This window comes from Cylas formicarius, unplaced genomic scaffold, assembly GCF_029955315.1.
Source record: "Cylas formicarius isolate icCylForm1 unplaced genomic scaffold, icCylForm1.1 PGA_scaffold_7__23_contigs__length_41026272, whole genome shotgun sequence".
NCBI lineage: Eukaryota > Metazoa > Arthropoda > Insecta > Coleoptera > Brentidae > Cylas > Cylas formicarius.
Window position 1 is genome coordinate 31013457 of NW_026844352.1, and position 19760 is coordinate 31033216.

General features: G+C 35.4%; 1 protein-coding gene across 6 annotated transcripts in view; it reads left to right on the forward strand.

Annotated features, from left to right (window-relative positions):
- The window catches only part of LOC132704680 (carbonic anhydrase-related protein 10), a 259358-nt gene that overhangs the window by 231564 nt on the left and 8034 nt on the right, over positions 1-19760 (forward strand). For all 6 annotated transcript variants that reach the window (XM_060674850.1, XM_060674846.1, XM_060674848.1 and 3 more), the window contains 2 exons: positions 1033-1099; positions 1603-1757. In XM_060674850.1, the coding sequence (XP_060530833.1) occupies positions 1033-1099; positions 1603-1757 (222 nt within the window). The remainder of the gene's footprint in view (positions 1-1032; positions 1100-1602; positions 1758-19760) is intronic.

Below are 19760 nucleotides of genomic sequence, written 5' to 3' on the forward strand. Positions count from 1 at the left end.
CACTCAACATAGGTATGAATAAATAGATCAAAAATAGAGTAACATTAATAATACTAATTATATTTTATGATAATAATTAATAATATATTAATACATTATAATAATACAAATAAATTTTGTATTTGAATTAAATCCTTTTTTGCCCTGTGCTCAGAGCTAACAGTAACATCTGCGAATGCGTTATGAAGGAGAGCACATCATCGTGGGATATGGGGATAAAAAAATGGTAACAGAAAAATGGCGTGTCGTACTAAAGTAATAATCTGGAAGATCCGATTCATTCAGATGAAAAATCGTTCCAAATTGCCATATCCCAAAGACATCGGTGCGGCGGCTCCCGGGACATAAACATAAGTGGCCACGGCTGAACGCAGAGGACCCCACTTGCCATGCAAATTACATTGTAGTTTGAAATTTTAAAACAGTCTTTAAGCGGCGACATAATCATGCAAATTTTCGTCTTCTTCCTTTATTATAATAATTAGATTTTTTATTGTTGTACCGGGGTAGTGTTTGAGAAGAAATTTAAGAATTTTATCTCGTAAATGCTTTCCGGACGAGGGAGTTTAATAAGTTTTGCTCGCGTTTTCTCGTTAACCAAGCGAAAATTTATATGTATTTCCATTGGTATTCACCGAATATCGGCGAAGCGGCTACTTAAAAAATTTGTTTTGTTTCTTTTGTGTCAAAATTGATGCAAGACATCTTAATTTATTTCCTCGCAACTTGAATATCGTAGGGGACAACTAAAGAAAATCTCAGAATTTCGCATTTCATACGATCTGATGGAAATTTTGTTCATATTACCTACCAGCTTGATGATCGATAAACGTTTACTCTAGAAAATTACTTTCTTTGTCTACTTGACATTACCCTATTATGCTTTAGTCATCAATGACTTCACCAGGAAACTTAACAGCTTATGTGGCGAAGCGGGAAAGTCCAATTATTACCTGTCATCTGCTACTTTTTATGCCATCCATCCATGGACACACTACCTAAATTTTCAAAGGTTTATATTTTTATTTCCAGCTTGGAGATTTGTCAAATCCAGAATTAAGGATCCTGACGGACCAGTTGGACAAGATAAGGTACGGAGGTAAGTAATTTTACAATTGTTTTGAAAAGCGTTGTATGTAGTCAAATCAATCAAATATTTTCTAAATCTAATTTATTTTATTATTTATTACCGCTTTTGAAAGGAACTTTCATTTTTTCAACCATTTATCAAAAATTTAGATTACATGGGATTAATATTGTCAAACATATATTTTCGTGGTCGTTATCGTCATGGAAGAAAGACTTTAGAATCAAATTATTGTTAAAAGTTTTGAAGCGGAATATGAGTTCTTAAATTTATACTTCAACTTCTGGCGCTCGATAAGCAAACGACCATCAATTTGTAATATCATGACATCTTTGACCAGTCTGTGCGCAAGTTCAATTAATTATGAAGTTACAAAAGTTATCCATGGGGAAGGAATACTTACGTCCGCCTCCTGTATATAGACGCCTAAGCATAAAACATTCGGTTTTGAGTGTGCAATCGCACCAACTAGATTTTAATAACAGCGACTCAAAATGTTTCTGTTGTTTACTTAGGTGAAGAGGTAGAAGTGAAACGGTTTTCAGTTCGGGGGATTCTTCCTGAAACTGAATACTACATGACGTACGATGGCTCGACGACAATGCCGGCGTGTTACGAAACCGTCACGTGGCTTATACTCAACAAACCCATTTACATTACCAAGCAACAGGTAAGTCTGCGACGATTGTGGGGCGCAAGTATATACAGACGTTTACGTTTTAATTTCCCTGGGAACTGCTAGTTACTTAACATACATTATGTCCTCAAAACGCGCTGCTTTGATACACAGCGTCTCTCTAAATTAGATGGTTTCATCACGTATTATAAGCCATAAAAAACATATTAAAGTTCTTAGCCCACATCGTCTTCATTTTTCTAGTCTTAAAGCTCAAGATTATTTTTAAAACCTCAAAAAATAAGTAATTCAAATTTAGTGCCGTTTTATTCTACAACTCTCAACAACTATCAATAGAGGCCTAATTCCGCCATTTTAGAAATTGTGTAAATGTATAAAAACACATTTTTCTCCCCAGTCTTTCGGCGATGGAATGGGTTTCAAAATATTATTGTTCAATTAACTCAATATATTTGTTTATTATACAATAAATCCCTTGCCAATTTAAAGAAAGCTATTGATTAAATAATATAACATCATTTATTCAAGATTTGGAAAATCAAACAAGCAACAAACAGTCAACTTCAAAATATATCGCCACAATGTCAATATAGATGTATAAAATTGATGGAATAATTTAAATTATTTCTCATTCCAGTAAAACGGAGAGTAATCTTCAAATTCGATGCTTGAAGAAGTGAATTTTTGTACGTACATTAAAAAATTAAATAAAAATACGAATATCTCGGGAGACAATCAACTTAATAGTATACTAATCAAGAAATTTGATTAACGTCATTTTAGGCACGAGTTTGATTAGTAAAAGAGTATCTGTAGAAGCTCATCAACGTGTTGCATACTATACTAGTTCTACGACTTTTTACTTGTGACTCACGACCGTGGATAGCGAAACATATTTTTCTACTCCCTAGTCTAAAATATCCAATTAGGCACATATTAATTTTGCGGAAAGTGTCGCTTTTAAAACATCAGCTTGATTACCCAGCAACGCGAGCTGCTTGGGATATTTCCGGTATTTTAGTCATGGGTTCGGGAGCGAACGGATATTTTCGGTAGATTTTAGCCACTGATGGTATTTTTACGTATCAGTTCTGATAGTCACATTTGCTCTTTTGCAAAAATGTATTCAAAAGCTAATAGTCTATTATACAAACTAATAGCCTATTATATAAGCTATAACGTAAATTTATATCATGTATGTTAAGATATATATTTTTTCTTTGCACTGTTTGCTGATAAAGGTGAATTATATAGTTTCTTTTCATTGAAGTGGTGTACTGACTATTTCAACAATATCGTCATTACTGTTGACGTTAGCAGTTATGTTTATTACCTACCTGTTTTATTGTCCAATTTATTGAAATTGAAAGAAACGGCAATAAAAATGAACAAAGAGATTTATTTAAGGGAGTAAGATTTTTCTCCGGAAGCTTCCATTAAAGACGAAACCGCATGCTTATAAACAAGACTGATATTATAAAAAGGTGACCCCTTCGCCGTGAAGAACTGTGGCCAGAGAAGAAGACCTTCATCCAGCACAATTAAGCACAAATTAAGAAACTAAATTACCACAAAGCTACATACTCGGACAGTGTGGTGACAGAGGTGCTGATGGCAGCTGAAACTGATATGATGTACCACATATGCAATAAAATATGGTTATCGGGGGAGTGGACGAAATCGATATACGTTCCGCTACATAAAAAGGACGATAAAGAAGTTTGCAGCAACTATAGAACTATATCCCTCATAAATCATGAAAGCTAAATGATGTTATACATATTACAGGACCGTCTGAACCCTTATCTTTTACCACAAATTTTTCAAGAGGAGAATTCATAGCTGGCAAAGGAACTCGCTACTAAACCTTTTATGGCAGGTGTTAGAGGAAATGGGGGTAACAAAATATTACAGACAGAAATGTATTGTTCTGTATCTCCTTTGGTTATAAGAAAGGCAACAGAGGATTGGAACGGAGGTGTATCGATCGCTGGTGGAAAAACTTCAAACCTAAGATACGCCGATGATACAACTATTCTGGCAAACGCAGAGAAGAAAATGGAATGACTTATCCAGTGAGTAGAGCGTTTCAGCGGGGAAGCTAGTCTTAAATGAAATAGAAACAAATACCGTTTGTTGGTCGTCGATAGAGCCGAAGTGCTCGAAAAAACAGAGGAAGAAGCGAAGAAGACATTAATATTTGGAAAGACCTTAATATCTGAATAGAAACATAAATATAAAAAACATAATAAACATAAAATCTGACCTGCAGAATCGATTGCTGCCCTCCAAGTTGTTTTAAAGATAATAAAAAAAAAATCTAGAAATGGGTATGTCAAAGAAGCCCCGCCCCTCAACGGTAATGGTCGCAGAATTAATTTTTCTTTTTTTTTTTTTTTGGTTACGAAAAAATGGATTTTTGCTGAAAAACTCTTATTTAAAGCACTTTATACTGGTCATTATAAAAATAAAACATTTTAATTATCTTACAATTTTCAAATTAAACAAGACACTCAAAAAAACATCATAATCTACGTTTTGCATATAGAGCATAAAAAAAAACAAAAATATTTATACGTCAAAAATTCTTTGGTATGTATAGGAACTAAAGGTTAAACCTACCCAAAACTAACAAAACATTTCTTAACTTAAAAACTAAATAAACTTTTGGCATAAACAAAAAAAATCAAAACTAAAATTTAAAGTTTTTTAATTTTCGATCCTTTTCGATCTCAGTTTCAATGTTAAAGGTTATGGTTAAATTGATCAGTGCTTTCTGAATTACAAAGTCTGCAAAACCACTTCTTGCATCAAACACATTATTCTTTCTTTTTTGGCTTTGCCTGTGACCTTTTTTGGCTGTCTATCGTAAAAACAAGGCAATTCTTCGTCGCTGCTGTCTGGGATTGGCTGTCACTGGGTATTCAATAGTCATCTGTTTTCCAGCTTCAAACTTCTTTCCTCTTTTTCTTTTTTCGCTTGTTCCCCTCATTTATTTCAAAAATTCTACCAATGATGAGTCAAGAAATCGTTCAGTTTCTTCCAAGTTTTCAGGCAATCCTGCTTCCTTAAGACTTCTTAAGACTGGTTTTAATCCTGGTTTTAAATTTTAAATTTTTTTATAGGGGCTGCATCAAATGTGTGGCGTTGACTTTAAAACGGCACTTATAAATATAATTTTCTTGGGCTGTTTTTATGTTTTAAATTATCCTTATCTGCCCATGTGGGGTAAAAGGTATTTAAAAAACTATTGCTCAAAAAGATACATGTCGAACCATCCGGAAGGACTCTTCCCATAAACATTGCCCGGGGGTCCTCCAGTACACCAGTTTTCATATAAATTGGCGCTTTTATACACTACCATATGGGACTGCACTTCGGCTGTAAGTTTTTATTATCCACAGCACCTAATTCATTTTTTTATGTTCTCAAAAAACTGCATAATGTCGGTTGTATCCACGGACAATCGCGATTTTTTAAAATTCGTGTAAGATTTAGTTTCTTGTTAAAGTTTTCGACAAAATGGGATCTTTGAATTCACGTACTCTTTTGCCCCGTTTATCCAAGAATTTTTTGACCACGGTACGAATATCACACTAGAGTTAAAAGGGAAACCCCACTCTACCACTTGGAATAAAGTGTTACGAATTATTTTTTGTTGACCGCTGTTAAGGACACTTGAATGACACACCGACCGGTTGTGTATACCAAGGGACTTATTACGAAGCGTTATGCTTGTAGTTTTATAAACTATTGTCCCGTTTGGATAGGCACACCACTTTTAATAGCTTCAAGTGCTTTTATTAAATCTTCGCGCGAATAGTTTCGATAACTCCGCGTTCTCGGAACTTTTTCGTAATGTCTTACCATTTTTTATTACTAGAAAAGAAAGGAAAATAAATGAAAAACAAAAAAATTTCGTTGTGTCCAAGCTACCCGGTGGTGTTAAAGCAGCCCCATTTTGTTTTCGAAATGAACACTACACATTAACAAATTAACAACTCAGTAACCAAGCCTAAACTTAATATTTATTTTCTATTCGCATAATACCTAGATAAGCTCTATATTTTATGCATTAATTCGAGTAAAATTAATCAATCAGTTAAATAATCAGCCCACTGGAAACAAAAGCTCACCTCTGTGGACACAATTTCATCTCAGAAATTAAAGTGCTTAAATTTGGATTAAATTAAAAATACTTATAACTTTTTAGTTTCACCTTATAGCAACCTTTGTACGGGGTTGCAACCGAATATTTTCTATGGAAACGAAAGCCAGAGATCTATTTAATTTAAATCAGTTGTTTCCTAAACTGGTTTAGAAATCCCCGCCGCCACTGGTTGTTCGGCTCTTTCTGTAATTTTGGCTGCCAACTTTTAGCTGGTAACTTCACACCGATATATTTCCGAGTCTCCGTGAAAGCCATTTTGTGGCAAATTTAAATTTACAGTTATTTTCTCTGTAAACGAAAATTAAAAAGTTTCCGTTTAATAAGAATTTTAATAGTTCGGATTTAATTGGATTAGAATTGTCAACAGAGAAAAAAAACAATATGCTTCGTGAGGGCGTAAGCTTAAGCAATTTGTTAAAGTGCAAGTCAAAGGAACGTGAGATAAGCATCGGTGTCGTAAATTACCATTATTAATGTCGGCCCGGCTATTTCCACTATAATTAATTTAAAAGTTTTAATTTTAAGATACTGCGCTTTAAATTGATATATAATACCGCTGAGGCGGCGTTAAAATTTCTAACTAAAGCTCTAAAATTTCGATCGGAAAACAATTTTCGAAATATCAATTATCCTTCTAATCATGGAATGATCTCACATTTTTAAACGGCCTGTAACAGGTTGTCTATACAGTTAATACATAAAGTCAGAGAGCTCTCAAAAAATGCTAAATACAACATTAAGAGTTTCTCAAAATATATCAAAATACGTAAGAGAGAAAGAAATTAATACACAGGGAGTCAAACAAAATACTTACAAAGCGCTCTGTATATTATTACAAATTTCAATTTTTAATATTTTATATTATTGTATATAATTTTTTCCTTTTTGAAATATTATGCAAAAACCTTCCAAAAAGTCGTTTTTTGTAAAAACACTATATATATCCTTTATCTCATTTTGGTATTACACACTCGCTAAGGTGAACCTCTTGAATTGATTTATCTGGATAAATTTGCTGGCATGGGGAACCTTGCGTATGTTTTCAAAAAAAATTGTGCAGCTTCAAAATAGTAATTTCCAAATTTAATCAAATTTAAAGGTAACTGATAATTAGGAGCAATCAATATAATCATTTGTTGAACCAAATCCGTTAGGCTTGGGTTTGTCAATATGCAACTAAAGTTCTTTCCAGAAACGAACTTGAATATATTTTTTTCTCTCGGCGAAAAGATTTTTATTTTCAGTGCCTCTAACTTGCCAAACGTTAAGATGGACTCTTATACCATCTTTTAATGAATTCGGTTTTGGTTTAAACACATCTGATTTAAAATTGGTAACTGTTAAAAACTTGCCGATGTCGCGCCACATATTGGCCATGCTTGAATAAATGAAGTTGCTGTTAAAACAAGAACGTTAGCCAAAGTTGAAAATTTACTTATATAGATGTCAAGTTTTGAATTTCTTCCTCTAGGTTTTTCTTTTCGGTGAGCTCGCGTTCTTTTGACTCGTTGACGTACTGCAATTTTATTGGTCTGAGATTGAGGGATTGAGGTTGAGGGATAGGAATATTCCAAATGACTATTCCTTTAGAACTTACTACCCGTAGGGGTATCAGGGTAGTTGCAGACACATTTGTATCAGTCAGATTTTTATCAAGAAATTTTTGTTTATATTGACTGAATCCTGAACTTCCATCAAACCCGTAACTAGCAATTAACTTAAAGTTATTGTCATAATTGTCCATTTTCCAAATAGTCTCTAAGAACATCTTCTTGAACCAATATTATTCTCATAGTCGTGTGATGAAGAAAATTTTCTAGGGGCATTCAAGTTTTGCTTGCTTAACGTACTCCTATTTTTAGTGCAATACCGTATAGCCAATTATTGTTGTTTTGTGAACTTGTTTTCCAGTAAAAAAGATAAGACTTCTTGGGGACTAAGAGGCTTTCTTTACTTTTGTCGCTCTTTCAGGACTCCTTGTGGATTCCTTTAATAGTATGGAGAGATATTTTTTGTCAGTACTCTTTGCAGCAATAGCAGCCGCACGAAGAATTAGCTTGGAGTCGTGTTTGTTCGATTTTGCTAAATTTAGAGGATCTCTTCTTTGATATTACTTAGATTTTTCTTTAAAAGGTAAATTCTTTCGACTGGATCAAGAATTTGGTAAAATATTATTGGATTTGTAACTTTTACAAGTCTGCGGTTTTTCAAATTGTGTCAATTTTTCAAGCCAATTCTTGAATTTAACAGAGAAGTTTATCTTGCATCTAGACAAATTTTTCCATCGGCTCAGCACATTTGCACAAAATACTCGTATTTTTTTTCTCAAGTACGATTTTGACACATCAGGAATGTCAAATTTACAAAATTCATGATTTTAGTAGGTTCATTTTTCAGTCGATACTCGCCTAAAATAAACTACTTTTTATTCGCAAGGTTGAGGCAGATTTTGAAATATAGGTCTTGCTAAATATTAGCGGCTACTTTTTAAACTTGCCTTTATTTATTTTTGTTAAAAAATTTAAAAGAATTTAATTTGCATAAGCAAATTCGTGGAACTGGATGGAAAAACAGTATTTGAATAAATTGAAATATGTTCTGAACAAATAAGCCTATTTTGGCACTCAATACTATGTTGGACTTGTTAAGAACTGTGGTTTATTAAAATTTACACTTTTCTTAAAAGCATAAACATTTGGTTAGCTAAAAATCATATCATTTTTATGGTCCACTCGGCATCGGTAGTAAAAATACGCCTAAAACGTGTTTATGCAAGTTTAAGCAAAAATATAGTACATGCTATTTAGGGTAATGCTCCAATCCACAGTAAAATGTTACTTAAATATCAATGAATTGCAATCATTTTTTGTAGCTCTAACTGAAAAGAAGTATCGACTTTTTTAAACAACTTTAAACCCTGTTATACCTATTTATTTTGAACTACGTGTGGTATATTTTTTGTAACTTACTCTGAGTAATGTTATCCATTACAAAAAGGCTTCATTTCAAAAGCTAATCAATCCGTTTAATTAAATAGTCACAAAAAAAAACAATTGTTTTCTTTGAGAGGCAAAGTTAAAATCTAAATAATAATAATAATATTAATAATAATAATAATAATAACTTTGAAATGCAGAAGTCTGTGGGACTACCTACTTGCAACATAATTAGAAGAGTTCTTAATCAACCTCAACTTCAATAGTGCACATATCATATTTTGCTATTCACCTAGCCGACATGAGATAACTCCATCTTCCGATGAGGATTAAAATAATAATGTGTAGGCTACAGTCAGTGCGAGTAAGATCCATTGTTGTCGGGGTGACGGGCGAGATCCCAAAAAGCTTACACGAAGGACTTCAAACCCTGAGTTTTGGAAACCAAAGACTTTATATCCCTATGCAAAAGGCAGTGCTTCTGGACACATGTAGAATAGTGTGCAGGGTTCTTGGAGATATTTGAAATCGAATATGGTTGCTCAAGTTCAGCCATCTTGTCTAAGGACCGATGTTGAATATATTGACCGGAGTAATCTGAGATTATGGGAATTAATTATAATAATAATAATAATAATAATAATAATAAAAAGCATAAACCAGACCTTAACGCGTTTGGCGATTACTGAAGAGATATCTGGTCAGGACCAAAGCAGTTCAGAGAGGACGCTGACTGGATAGCTGAAACTGAACAACGCGCACTGACAATTAATGGTATGACTTTGGATCATATAACAGCCGAGGATATTGCTTCCACTATCCGAAAGACCAGTAACTGGAAGTCTCCGGGATCGGGCAGACTGCATAACTTCTGGATAAAATATTTTCCGGACTGTTTTCCGCGCCTGGCTCAATGTTTTACGGACGTGCTGGACGGTCCACTAAAGTTTCCTAGTTTTCTCACTGAGGGGAATACCTATATGATATTTAAGAAGGGCAACCCTACCAAACTAAATGACTACCGCCCGATAACCTGTCTATCAGTGATATACAAATTGTTTACCTGCATAATTAACAACAAGCTATATGAACACTGCACAACAAACGGAATCCTAGAGGAGGAGCAAACAAGGCTGTATCCGAGGATCAACTGGATGTAAACATCAATGTCAACCCTTCTGAATGACTCCGGCATTGGATATAAAATCAACAACAGAGAAAGACAAAAGCTATCCCATTTGTTATATATGGACGATCTGAAGCTCTACAGTGAGAGCCGAACGGGACTCCAAGCGCTGATTGACACAGTGAGGACTTTCTCACAAGACATCTGTATGTCTTTAGGGCTGGACAAATGTGCCATTATCAAGATTAACAGAGGGGGTGTTGCAGATGCGGAGGAGCCGTATCGGGACTTTGATGAGCTACCACCTCATGAAACATATAAATATTTAGGGATAACTCAAAACCTGCGAATTGACCACTCCCAATTGAAAAAAGTATTTATCGAAAAATACAAGAGCAGGATTACCAAAGTATTAAACACCAAATTTTCAACCAAGAATCAGGTCACAGCTATCAATTCCTGGGCTATTCCTGTACTCACGTACACTTTTGGGATATTGGAATGGTCCGAATCGGACCTTAATGAGTTAGACAGACTAACCCGCCGTCTGATGACAAAATTCCGATGCTTGCACACAAATTCAGGAGAATCCATCGAACATATTATTGCCGAGTGCCCTGTTCTCGCGGAGAGCGCATATTTGAACCGTCATAACCAACTTGCTAAAATTATCCACCTCCAACTAGCCTTAATGTATGGCCTTCTAGAAACATACCAACCGTATTATAAATACCAGCCCTCAGCTGTACTCGAACATGGCAGAGGTGTACTGTACTGGGATAACCCGATATCGTTCTTATAGAGAAAGAAAAGAAAAGTGCTCTCATAATTGATATCGCTGTTCCACTCTCCCACAATATCTGTAAAACTGAAGCAAAAAAAAAACAAAAATACGAAAATTTGGCGGTGGAACTGAAAAATATTTGGCAGTTCAATAAAGTATTTATCTACCCATTTGTAATTTCGGCGGAGGGAATTGTCTATAAAAACCTCTCCAAAAATTTAAAAGACATCAGACTTCCACCGAACATCGTGGAGTACGGACAGAAGGCTGTCATACTACAGAAATGCCACATTGTTCATAAGTTTCTGAATTGAGTGGGAGGAATTGAACTGTTTTCTCGCCAGTTCAGAGAGCCCACAGCAAACAAAACCTCGGGTGTGAAACAGGCCAGTGAGAGCTGAGATGTAATCGTATAATAATAATAATAATAATAATAATAATAATAGTAATCACGTACACGTTTGGTATATTAAAATGGTCTAACACTGACTTGGAGAGGCTGAACAGGAAAATAAGGACCCTCATGACAGAGCATAGAATTCACCATCCTAACGCATGCACTGAAAGGCTATACTTACCAAGATCGACGGGCGGAAGAGGATTGGCTGACCTCAACATACTGCATAGGCGTCAAGTAAATCAGTTAAAGAAGTTCTTCCACCGTAAAAAAGATACTTCGACGTTGCATAAGCTCGCTTATCAGTCGGATAGATACTCAGCTGTAGATCTCAGAAAAAATGAAATAAAAGAGAGACCAACAATTGATGAGGTAAAAGAGAAGTGGTTGAGTAAGCCCCTTCATGGAACATATCCAGCTAGTTTAAAAACTGCTGGGAGCGAATCAACAAATTGGTTAGTTAAGGGGCAGCTATTCGCTGAAACTGAAGGATTTATCACAGCTATTCAGAATGGAAGCATAGCGACTAGGAATTATAAGAAGTATATCCAAAAGATCAGAATAGATGATGATAAATGTCGTATGTGTGGACGGGTGCCAGAGACCATCGAACATGTAATAGCAGGATGTCAAACGCTAGCTCCGTCTGAATACACCAAAAGGCACAATTTAACAGCAAATATTGTACACCAAGAACTAGCAATGCTATGCAACCTAGGAGAGGGAAAATACAGTCCATATTTTAAATACATACCTGCTCCAGTTCTTGAGAACAAAAATTATCGGCTATACTGGGATACACCTATAGTAACAGATAAACCAATAGCCAGCAATAGACCAGACATTATTCTGCTGGATAAGGCTAATAAAAAGGCGTATTTCATCGACGTTTCACATCCCTCGGACCACAACCTGGAACAGAAAGAGAGAGAAAAAATTAATAAGTATTACGACTTGGCAGAGGAATATAAAAAAATACTCACCCTAAAAGCAGTACATGTTATCCCTGTAATTATATCGGCCACTGGGCTAGTTACCAAGAAGCTTGCAGGATACCTGGAAAGACTGAATATAACGAATAAAACCATCGTTACAAAAATGCAAAAGTCCGTAATACTTGAAACTTGCAAAATCGTCCGAAAGACCCTGAATATCCCGGAGACATAAACCTTCCCCCCCCCAACTTTAGTGACTGGTTAATAAACCCTACTAAAGCTGCTACCCTAACAAGGAGAGGAAAATAATAATAATAATAATAATAATCTTTATTCAGAATTAAGATACTTGATATACATAATACACAGTATACGATACTAAATTCTCAAAGAGCGAAGTCGGCTACTCAACATTAACCCAACACAATTAATCTATATAATCTATATTATACACTTTTATGACAATACAATTTGTAAAAAAAGAACCCGGTTCAAAGAAAAATGAAATATAAACAAAAGAAAAAGAAAGTAAGTAATTATAAAAATAATTCTGTGATTAATTACAAGAATTACAAGACGAAAAACCCCGATTAGCACTTAGTTTATCTAATAACACGCCTTTAATGTTCTTCCGAAATAATTTTAAAGATGATAAGGCAAACAAGTATCTATGCCGATTAAAAGTTTTTGCCCCATGCGTAAACCCCCGCCCGTAAAGAGCAGATCTGTGTTGAGACACAGCGTATTCTCCCTAATATTTACATTATGGGTTTCGCAGCGGAAAATTAGCTTACCTTTTAAATAGGGAGGGCTAGAAGACTTTAAGATCTTGTACATTAACACAGCAAATAAATTGTCTATTCTCAACCACTGCAACAATTTAATTTTGGGGGACACGTGGTCATATCTTCTTAAGTCATACACAAACAAATTTTTTAAAGGCGCCGGCGATCAAGGAGTGTTAAACATGGGTAAAACAATACGAGACAATATGACAGTGCAGACATAATATATGACTCACACAGTTTTTTTCCTAACATTAAAGTTCAATATATGCTTATTGGCATATAGAGTCTTAACTAAAAGATAAGTTCTTTTATTTAAATTTGAAATGTGCTCACTAAATCTTAATGACACGTCCATTGTTACTCCTAAATTTTTGGCCTTGATGGCAAACGACAAGGGTTCCCCATTTATCTCAAGATGTAAGTATCTTTTCAGGAAATGCATTGCAGAGTCGCGATCAAAGAGTAGCACCTGAGTTTTAGCCGCATTTAACCTTAAAGCATGTCACTCACTATAAGTAAAAACTCGCTGCAGGTCAAAATTAATATCTGCTTCGACATCATCATAAAGGAACGGGTCAAAAAAATAAACAAGCTGGGTATCGTCAACATATAATTGAGATTGGCAACACTGCGGGGCGGTACCCAAATCAAATATATGCAGTAAAAATAATAGCGGCCCCAATATTGATCCTTGAGGCACCCCTGATACTACTTCACCAACTTTTGACGCACCACCAACTTGTCTTCTATTTTGCAAGTAGCTGCAAAAGAAGGCCAGTGGAAAAATTCGATCTGTCACATTTAACAGAACTGTTGCAGTACCCGTTTTGAAAAACAAATAGGATATCGTTATGTTTAATAAATTCATAGAGCTGCAAGTAGACGGCCCTCTCCAGAACCTTGCTCAACACAGGTAGTAATCTAATGATACCACATTGAAAATTTCCTTTAATGGTCAAAATTAATTCAACCTAACGTGTTTCTCACAGCCGCCGCTTAAACTTAACCAAAACTGAAACGACATACGTTGGCGATTTCGCCAGACGCGGGCGGTGGTGATTATCGTTAATTGCGGCCGACTACTTTTGTGGCGGCATGCAAAATTCCGAATCAATCGGATTGTGTAAAAGCGGTACAATAACGGCGCGGCGAGTTGAATAATTCGGACATCCATTGTTGTGCAAATGAAGCTTTTATTGGAGTTTCCGCTGTGCGTGTTGCTGGCTCGTCATGAGCTAAGATAATTTATTTTGCGTGGTGGCGCTCTCTCGCTTCGCTCGGGTGCTAGAAGATCGAAGTTGCCGGTGACCGCGCGGCCACGCCGTCTAGATTAACATGTTACTTTATCGGAACTTTTTATCGCCCGTTCCGGTTTCGTTTCGATCGTGGCGCAAGAATGGTGAGGGAACGGTCTCGGAATTTGGCGAAAATTTTATGCAAGGGAATAATTGGGCCCGAATCGATACTAAGTATATTTATTTGTGCAGGCTTAACGTGAAACGAGAATGTCGACAATGCACCCGCGTAGGCGGGAAAAGACCATTTTAGAGATCGACATCTGATAGTCTAAGTAAAACTCTTCGTTAGCCAATTTATGTCGATGCTGAATGCAAGAAAACACTGATCCCACTTATTTGTATAAAATCCCGAAGGAACATTTGTGCGACATCTTGAAAAGTCCCATATTTTATATTCTAAGAGTATTGCTTTACCTCATTCGTTGCACTCCAATTCAATTTTAAGACGAAAAATTCTTTTCGGATGTAGTTTCTACAGACGCTTTGTATTGTTTTTTATTGTTAACATAAGTCCTAAAAAATGGCAATGTTATTTCAAGTGATGAGCACCACTAATTACAAAAACGTTATTATGTGTTGAAGCAATCAAGAAACTTGACTACTTAATTCACAAAATACATGTAGGCGAGACACTTTTTTATTTCTATATTTTTCTTTTAATGTTTGCCTTTTTTTCGTATTTTGATGTGTTTCCATGAAAAACCTTAACACAATAAACGTACTTTAAAAAAATATAGCCCTCGCAAATTTGTGTGTGTAAATCATTTGTTCCAGTCATAATTTACAATAAATTATTAATTTATTCGCCACCTATTGAGAGTTTATATAAACTGCGATCCTAAAAAGTTTTGTTTTAAAAACAGAGGTTGTTAAATACAATTCGCTTGGTAGATATATAATTTTTTTTTCTGTAGCGTAGCTAATATATTTATTTTTGAAAGTCACTTTGTTTTAATTCTTTTTTTCAGATTTAATAATTAAAAGTGAAACTTTTTTGTTATTTATCCTTTTCCTGTATTTTGCATTTTCGAGAAAAGGAATGAAATTGTTTTGATTTCCTCACCGAGTTCTGCGAAATTAAAGATATTCAAACTAGACGTATGTGTAGATGCTACTGAAATTAATAACTGTAATAAATGATGTAATCCGGTTTGAATCTCAAACAAGACCAATCTACCATGAGAAATTAATATTTTTAAAAACAGCTGACACATGAACTCTTAGTCTTCCAATCCTTCACTACTGATACGATTTATCTTTTTCTCGTTCCTTATCATAATGAAGGATCCCTTAAATTTTTGAGCCAAAGTTTCTATTTCTACCTTGGCTCCTTTGCCTTTGATTAACTTGCCTCTTTTTAGAGTTAATTATTGCTTCTTCCTGTTTCTTTGTCGCAGTTTTAGGTCGGTTGCCTATAACACCGGATTCTGTCTAAATCTACCTGTATCATCGAAGCATTGTTATCCTCAATCCAAAACTTATGTCTCTGTTGCAAATAAATTTATTGATTTTTAATTTTTAATGTTTCATGTAGTCATGTTCCTAAGTACAACTGTATTTTTTTACTCTTTTGTTGTGCTGTCTGTAAGAAATGCTCATGTTTAATAGATGTTTAATAGATAGAGTACAAGAGTCTGCAGATCTTCAAGATTGTCTGTAAATATAAAAGCTGTCATCAGCATAACGTGAGCTAAAATTTGCCTCACTATATAAAACACAACCCCAACGTACGTGAGAGGCTCTGGGCTTCCTTCAGGGAGCTAACATGGCATCATCCAGCCCTGAGTTTTGTCAGCAATAGTGTCCATTCCATCGAGATATCTTCAAACACCATTGACCCCGATATTTGGAAACACCACATTACCATGGATATGTTTTTAAAAAAACAGTATAAGCAAATTCCATGTAAGGAAATCTTGATGCTCTGCATATGTAACAAACTTGTGACAATTGTAAATTTATTTTTTGAGTATTTTTCATTAAACTTAATTAAGCGAAATTTACTAGCCGCAAATTTGAGTTTATCTTGCCCTCTAGATCAACCAGCAAAAAAATTTGACCAATGAGTCTAGATGAGTATTACAAAACATAAATTCGCCCGTCGGCCAGTTCGCTGTTACAAAGTGTGGGGTGCTTTTCCTGCAAATCGTCTGCTCTGCCTTGAAACGTAACGTTAGAAAATTAAACAGGAATACACTCGAGAAGAACGAGATTCATAACCGATTCCTTTGGTCGGATCGGTTCGAGCAAACATAACAAACCGTTCATTTCCCCATCGCGTCCGCCAACTCCGCTAAAGTTAATATTAGCTCAGATTTATATAAAACGTATTTAAATCATATTCAGCGGGGAAAGTTAACGTCGGCGTCGCCAGAAGAGCTATAAATGTAATTCCTGGTATAACATCCTTCCCGTTTCCTGAAACGACGCGGAATTTATGGCCGGCGTCAAGAGCGCCTTGCAAATTCACTCTCACGCCGTCACGTGGAACAGCTTAGAGCCTTTTCGGCGGTTGGTTCCGTCGCAAATTCCGAATTTAACGTTTTATTTGTGTGCGTCGGGGCGCAACTCTGCCGTTTCACTTTTTAAGATCTTGTTTTGCGCTCCATTTGACTCTCTTTGTCATTATAGTAGCACTCATTAGTCTGTTAGGGAAAAGTCGATCCGCATTATATCACTGTTGAACGTAGAGCTGCCGGGAACTTTAGTTAAGAACGCTGATATGCATCATCTATGAACTATGGACCGGGTCATAAATACCGACGCTCAGTGGAAAGAATAAACTAACCAAACTATGTAATGATCCATAAATACTCGAATGGTAAATCTTAACCGATATTCAATATTTTTATTAGCTACTAAATCGGTAATTACTCATTTTATTTAAATGTGATTTTTAGGAAAATATTGGATATGTTTTTAGAGTCGGGACTCAGTCAATCTATGCGTACTAATTACTGCTACACTAACATCATTCAATGAAAATTACTAACATCCAAGCGTTAGCATATGATGACTCACTCAAAAAATAATCAGCAAAGAATCAAATTAAGCAAAAATGTAACAGTATATTCTATAATGCAATCACGGATCATGTTATTAAAATTCCTTTCATTAAATCCTACTTTTTGGATTTCTATATATTATGCTGCTTGTAAAATTTGTAATACTACAATACAATTGGAAAGCTCCTCCGGGACTCGTCCAACATGCGTTTCGATAAAATGCTAAGAGACCATACCTACGCCGCCTTAAATTTCTCTACACATTGTCTGTTTGGGATTCGATGAGTGACCCGTGCGCTCGTTGTTGCACTCGACAAATCACTACCCAAATTTCTTGATAAACGATTTTTTTTTAATTGATGAAAATAAATTACATTTTCTAAAGAAAACAAAGGACTAACATTCTTTAAATTAATTACATAGCCCGGTAGATGAATGCTGACTCTAGCTTTTTTGCGACTTCTTGTCAGAGAGACTCATCGAACTGTATCGAACTGTTTTTACCGGTCTGGATCGGCATCGGATCAAAGCATTCCAGGGGCCGGCGGCCTACGATGGACTCGCGAAGCCGGGTCACGCGCCTACTATGTTGCGTTGTCATACCGAACATTGTCCTTTGAAAGGGGAGCTAAGCTTGCAAATTCGAATGATACGATGATGATGGAAATGATAAAAAGCGATTAACGATATACGTGGTGTCCAGGTATTCGACCGGTACTTGGCGATACACTTGTCATTGTCATAAAAATTGAAATAGGAACATTTAGCCGTCAAGTTTTCATGATACAGGGTGTCAAAATTTCACTTTTTTTTCTATTTTGTTAACGTCACGTCACCGTCAATTTTACACCTACTTGATATTCTATATTTTATTTAGATGAGAAAGCAAACTTTAACATTGATGAAGTAATAGACGTCGGAGGTGCAATAATTCTAAAATTGTTGAATTTTGTTTTCTTTTTTTTAAATTCTTATTAATCGTCTATGAAGTGATAAACGTTAGAGTGCGAAGTGGAAATCTTCTGGAATAAAACCAAATCGTGCATCCTAGAACCATCGAAAATGTCCCTCGATAAAAGAAAAGTAAACATAAATTAACCAATAGCAAAAACCCTGATTCTGTCAGGTAGTCAAAGAACTTTCGGAACAAAAAAAGAAATCATATCTTATATATAGCAGCTCACCGACAACAGAACTGGACATGCAGAAATGAGAAACAGAATAAACTCCAAAAAAAAAACGAGAATATTGCATAAAACTTACAAGAACAGCAAAAAATCCAGACAGTCTGGGAAAGTACTTCATAATACCAAAAAAATTGTAAACAACGAAACCTGTAAGACAAATCATCAACGAGTCTTATCAACAAACAACAGATAACGAACTTTTGAAATGTGCCGGACCTGAGCTAGCGAAACAGCTAAAAATATTACACAACAACATTTTAGAAACATCGGAAAGCCATACTAACTGGCACAAAAACATAACTGTCATTATATTTAAGAAAAAACAGAAAACTAACCCAAACAGTTTGAATACAGGCATGAAACCCTTCGCTAGCATGTTGAAGGAAAAACATAAAACCCAAATAACAAACATTGAAGAACACCGGAGCTTTAGGCGAAACTGCTCAACGACGGACGTAACATTTGGAAGGCAAAGAAAAAAACCAACGGTACGCTCACGTATGGAAGAGAACACGCATTGGACCTGAAGGGAAACCAACGGGGATAAAAACAGATGGAGGACCATCTAATAAATGGAAGGACGCAGTCAACCTCTCGAAATGATTCAGAGGAATCCATGAGACTAACCGCACGCAAGATCTCACATGAAAATAAGAAGAAGAAAAATAGGAACCGCCTATTCCTATCTCAATATTTTTATATATCCAAACACCTTATTCTAAACTCATACACCTAACAAAAGACAGATTAGCTCAAATAGCTAAATCAGATCCTTTTAAAGTTATTATGTATTTGACATACTTTTAAATAACTACACTAAACATTCCGAAATAAACCTTTATTTCTTTAGACGCAAACATCAAACGACGTGAAAGGTGCGAATCTGCCAACCTTAAAATCAACCAACCAACCTTAAAATAGAACACCATAAGACAATGTATAGAAAAGGACCCTACAAAAGTGACTTGATGTCGATCTTCAACTTCAAAATAAAGTAAAAATGAAATGCAATACTGACAAAAATTACAAATTCGAATAATATCGTTTCCAACACACTGACGATAACAAAAAGTTAATTTTCTCCTAACCTGTTGGTCAAACAAATAAATCTCCGCGACGATTATGCAAAGCGGGCTTCTTAAGATATCATAAATATTCATGGCAAATCTACCAGTTCTAGGTCGCTTCGGTTTATAAGCCGGAAGTTAAAAATTGAAATCGCATTAATTAATTTTACGGCGAGCAACTCAAGACCAAGGCACTGTTAATAAAATCTACCCTTTCTCCTAGTTAACCTAAAAGCATCGTTATATTTTAACGACACGCCTCGCCTCCAAACGCAATCGTATTTTCTTTAAATAGCCCTTTACGGGGGTCGTAAGTCACGTTTTTAATTAGTTGTTGGAAAC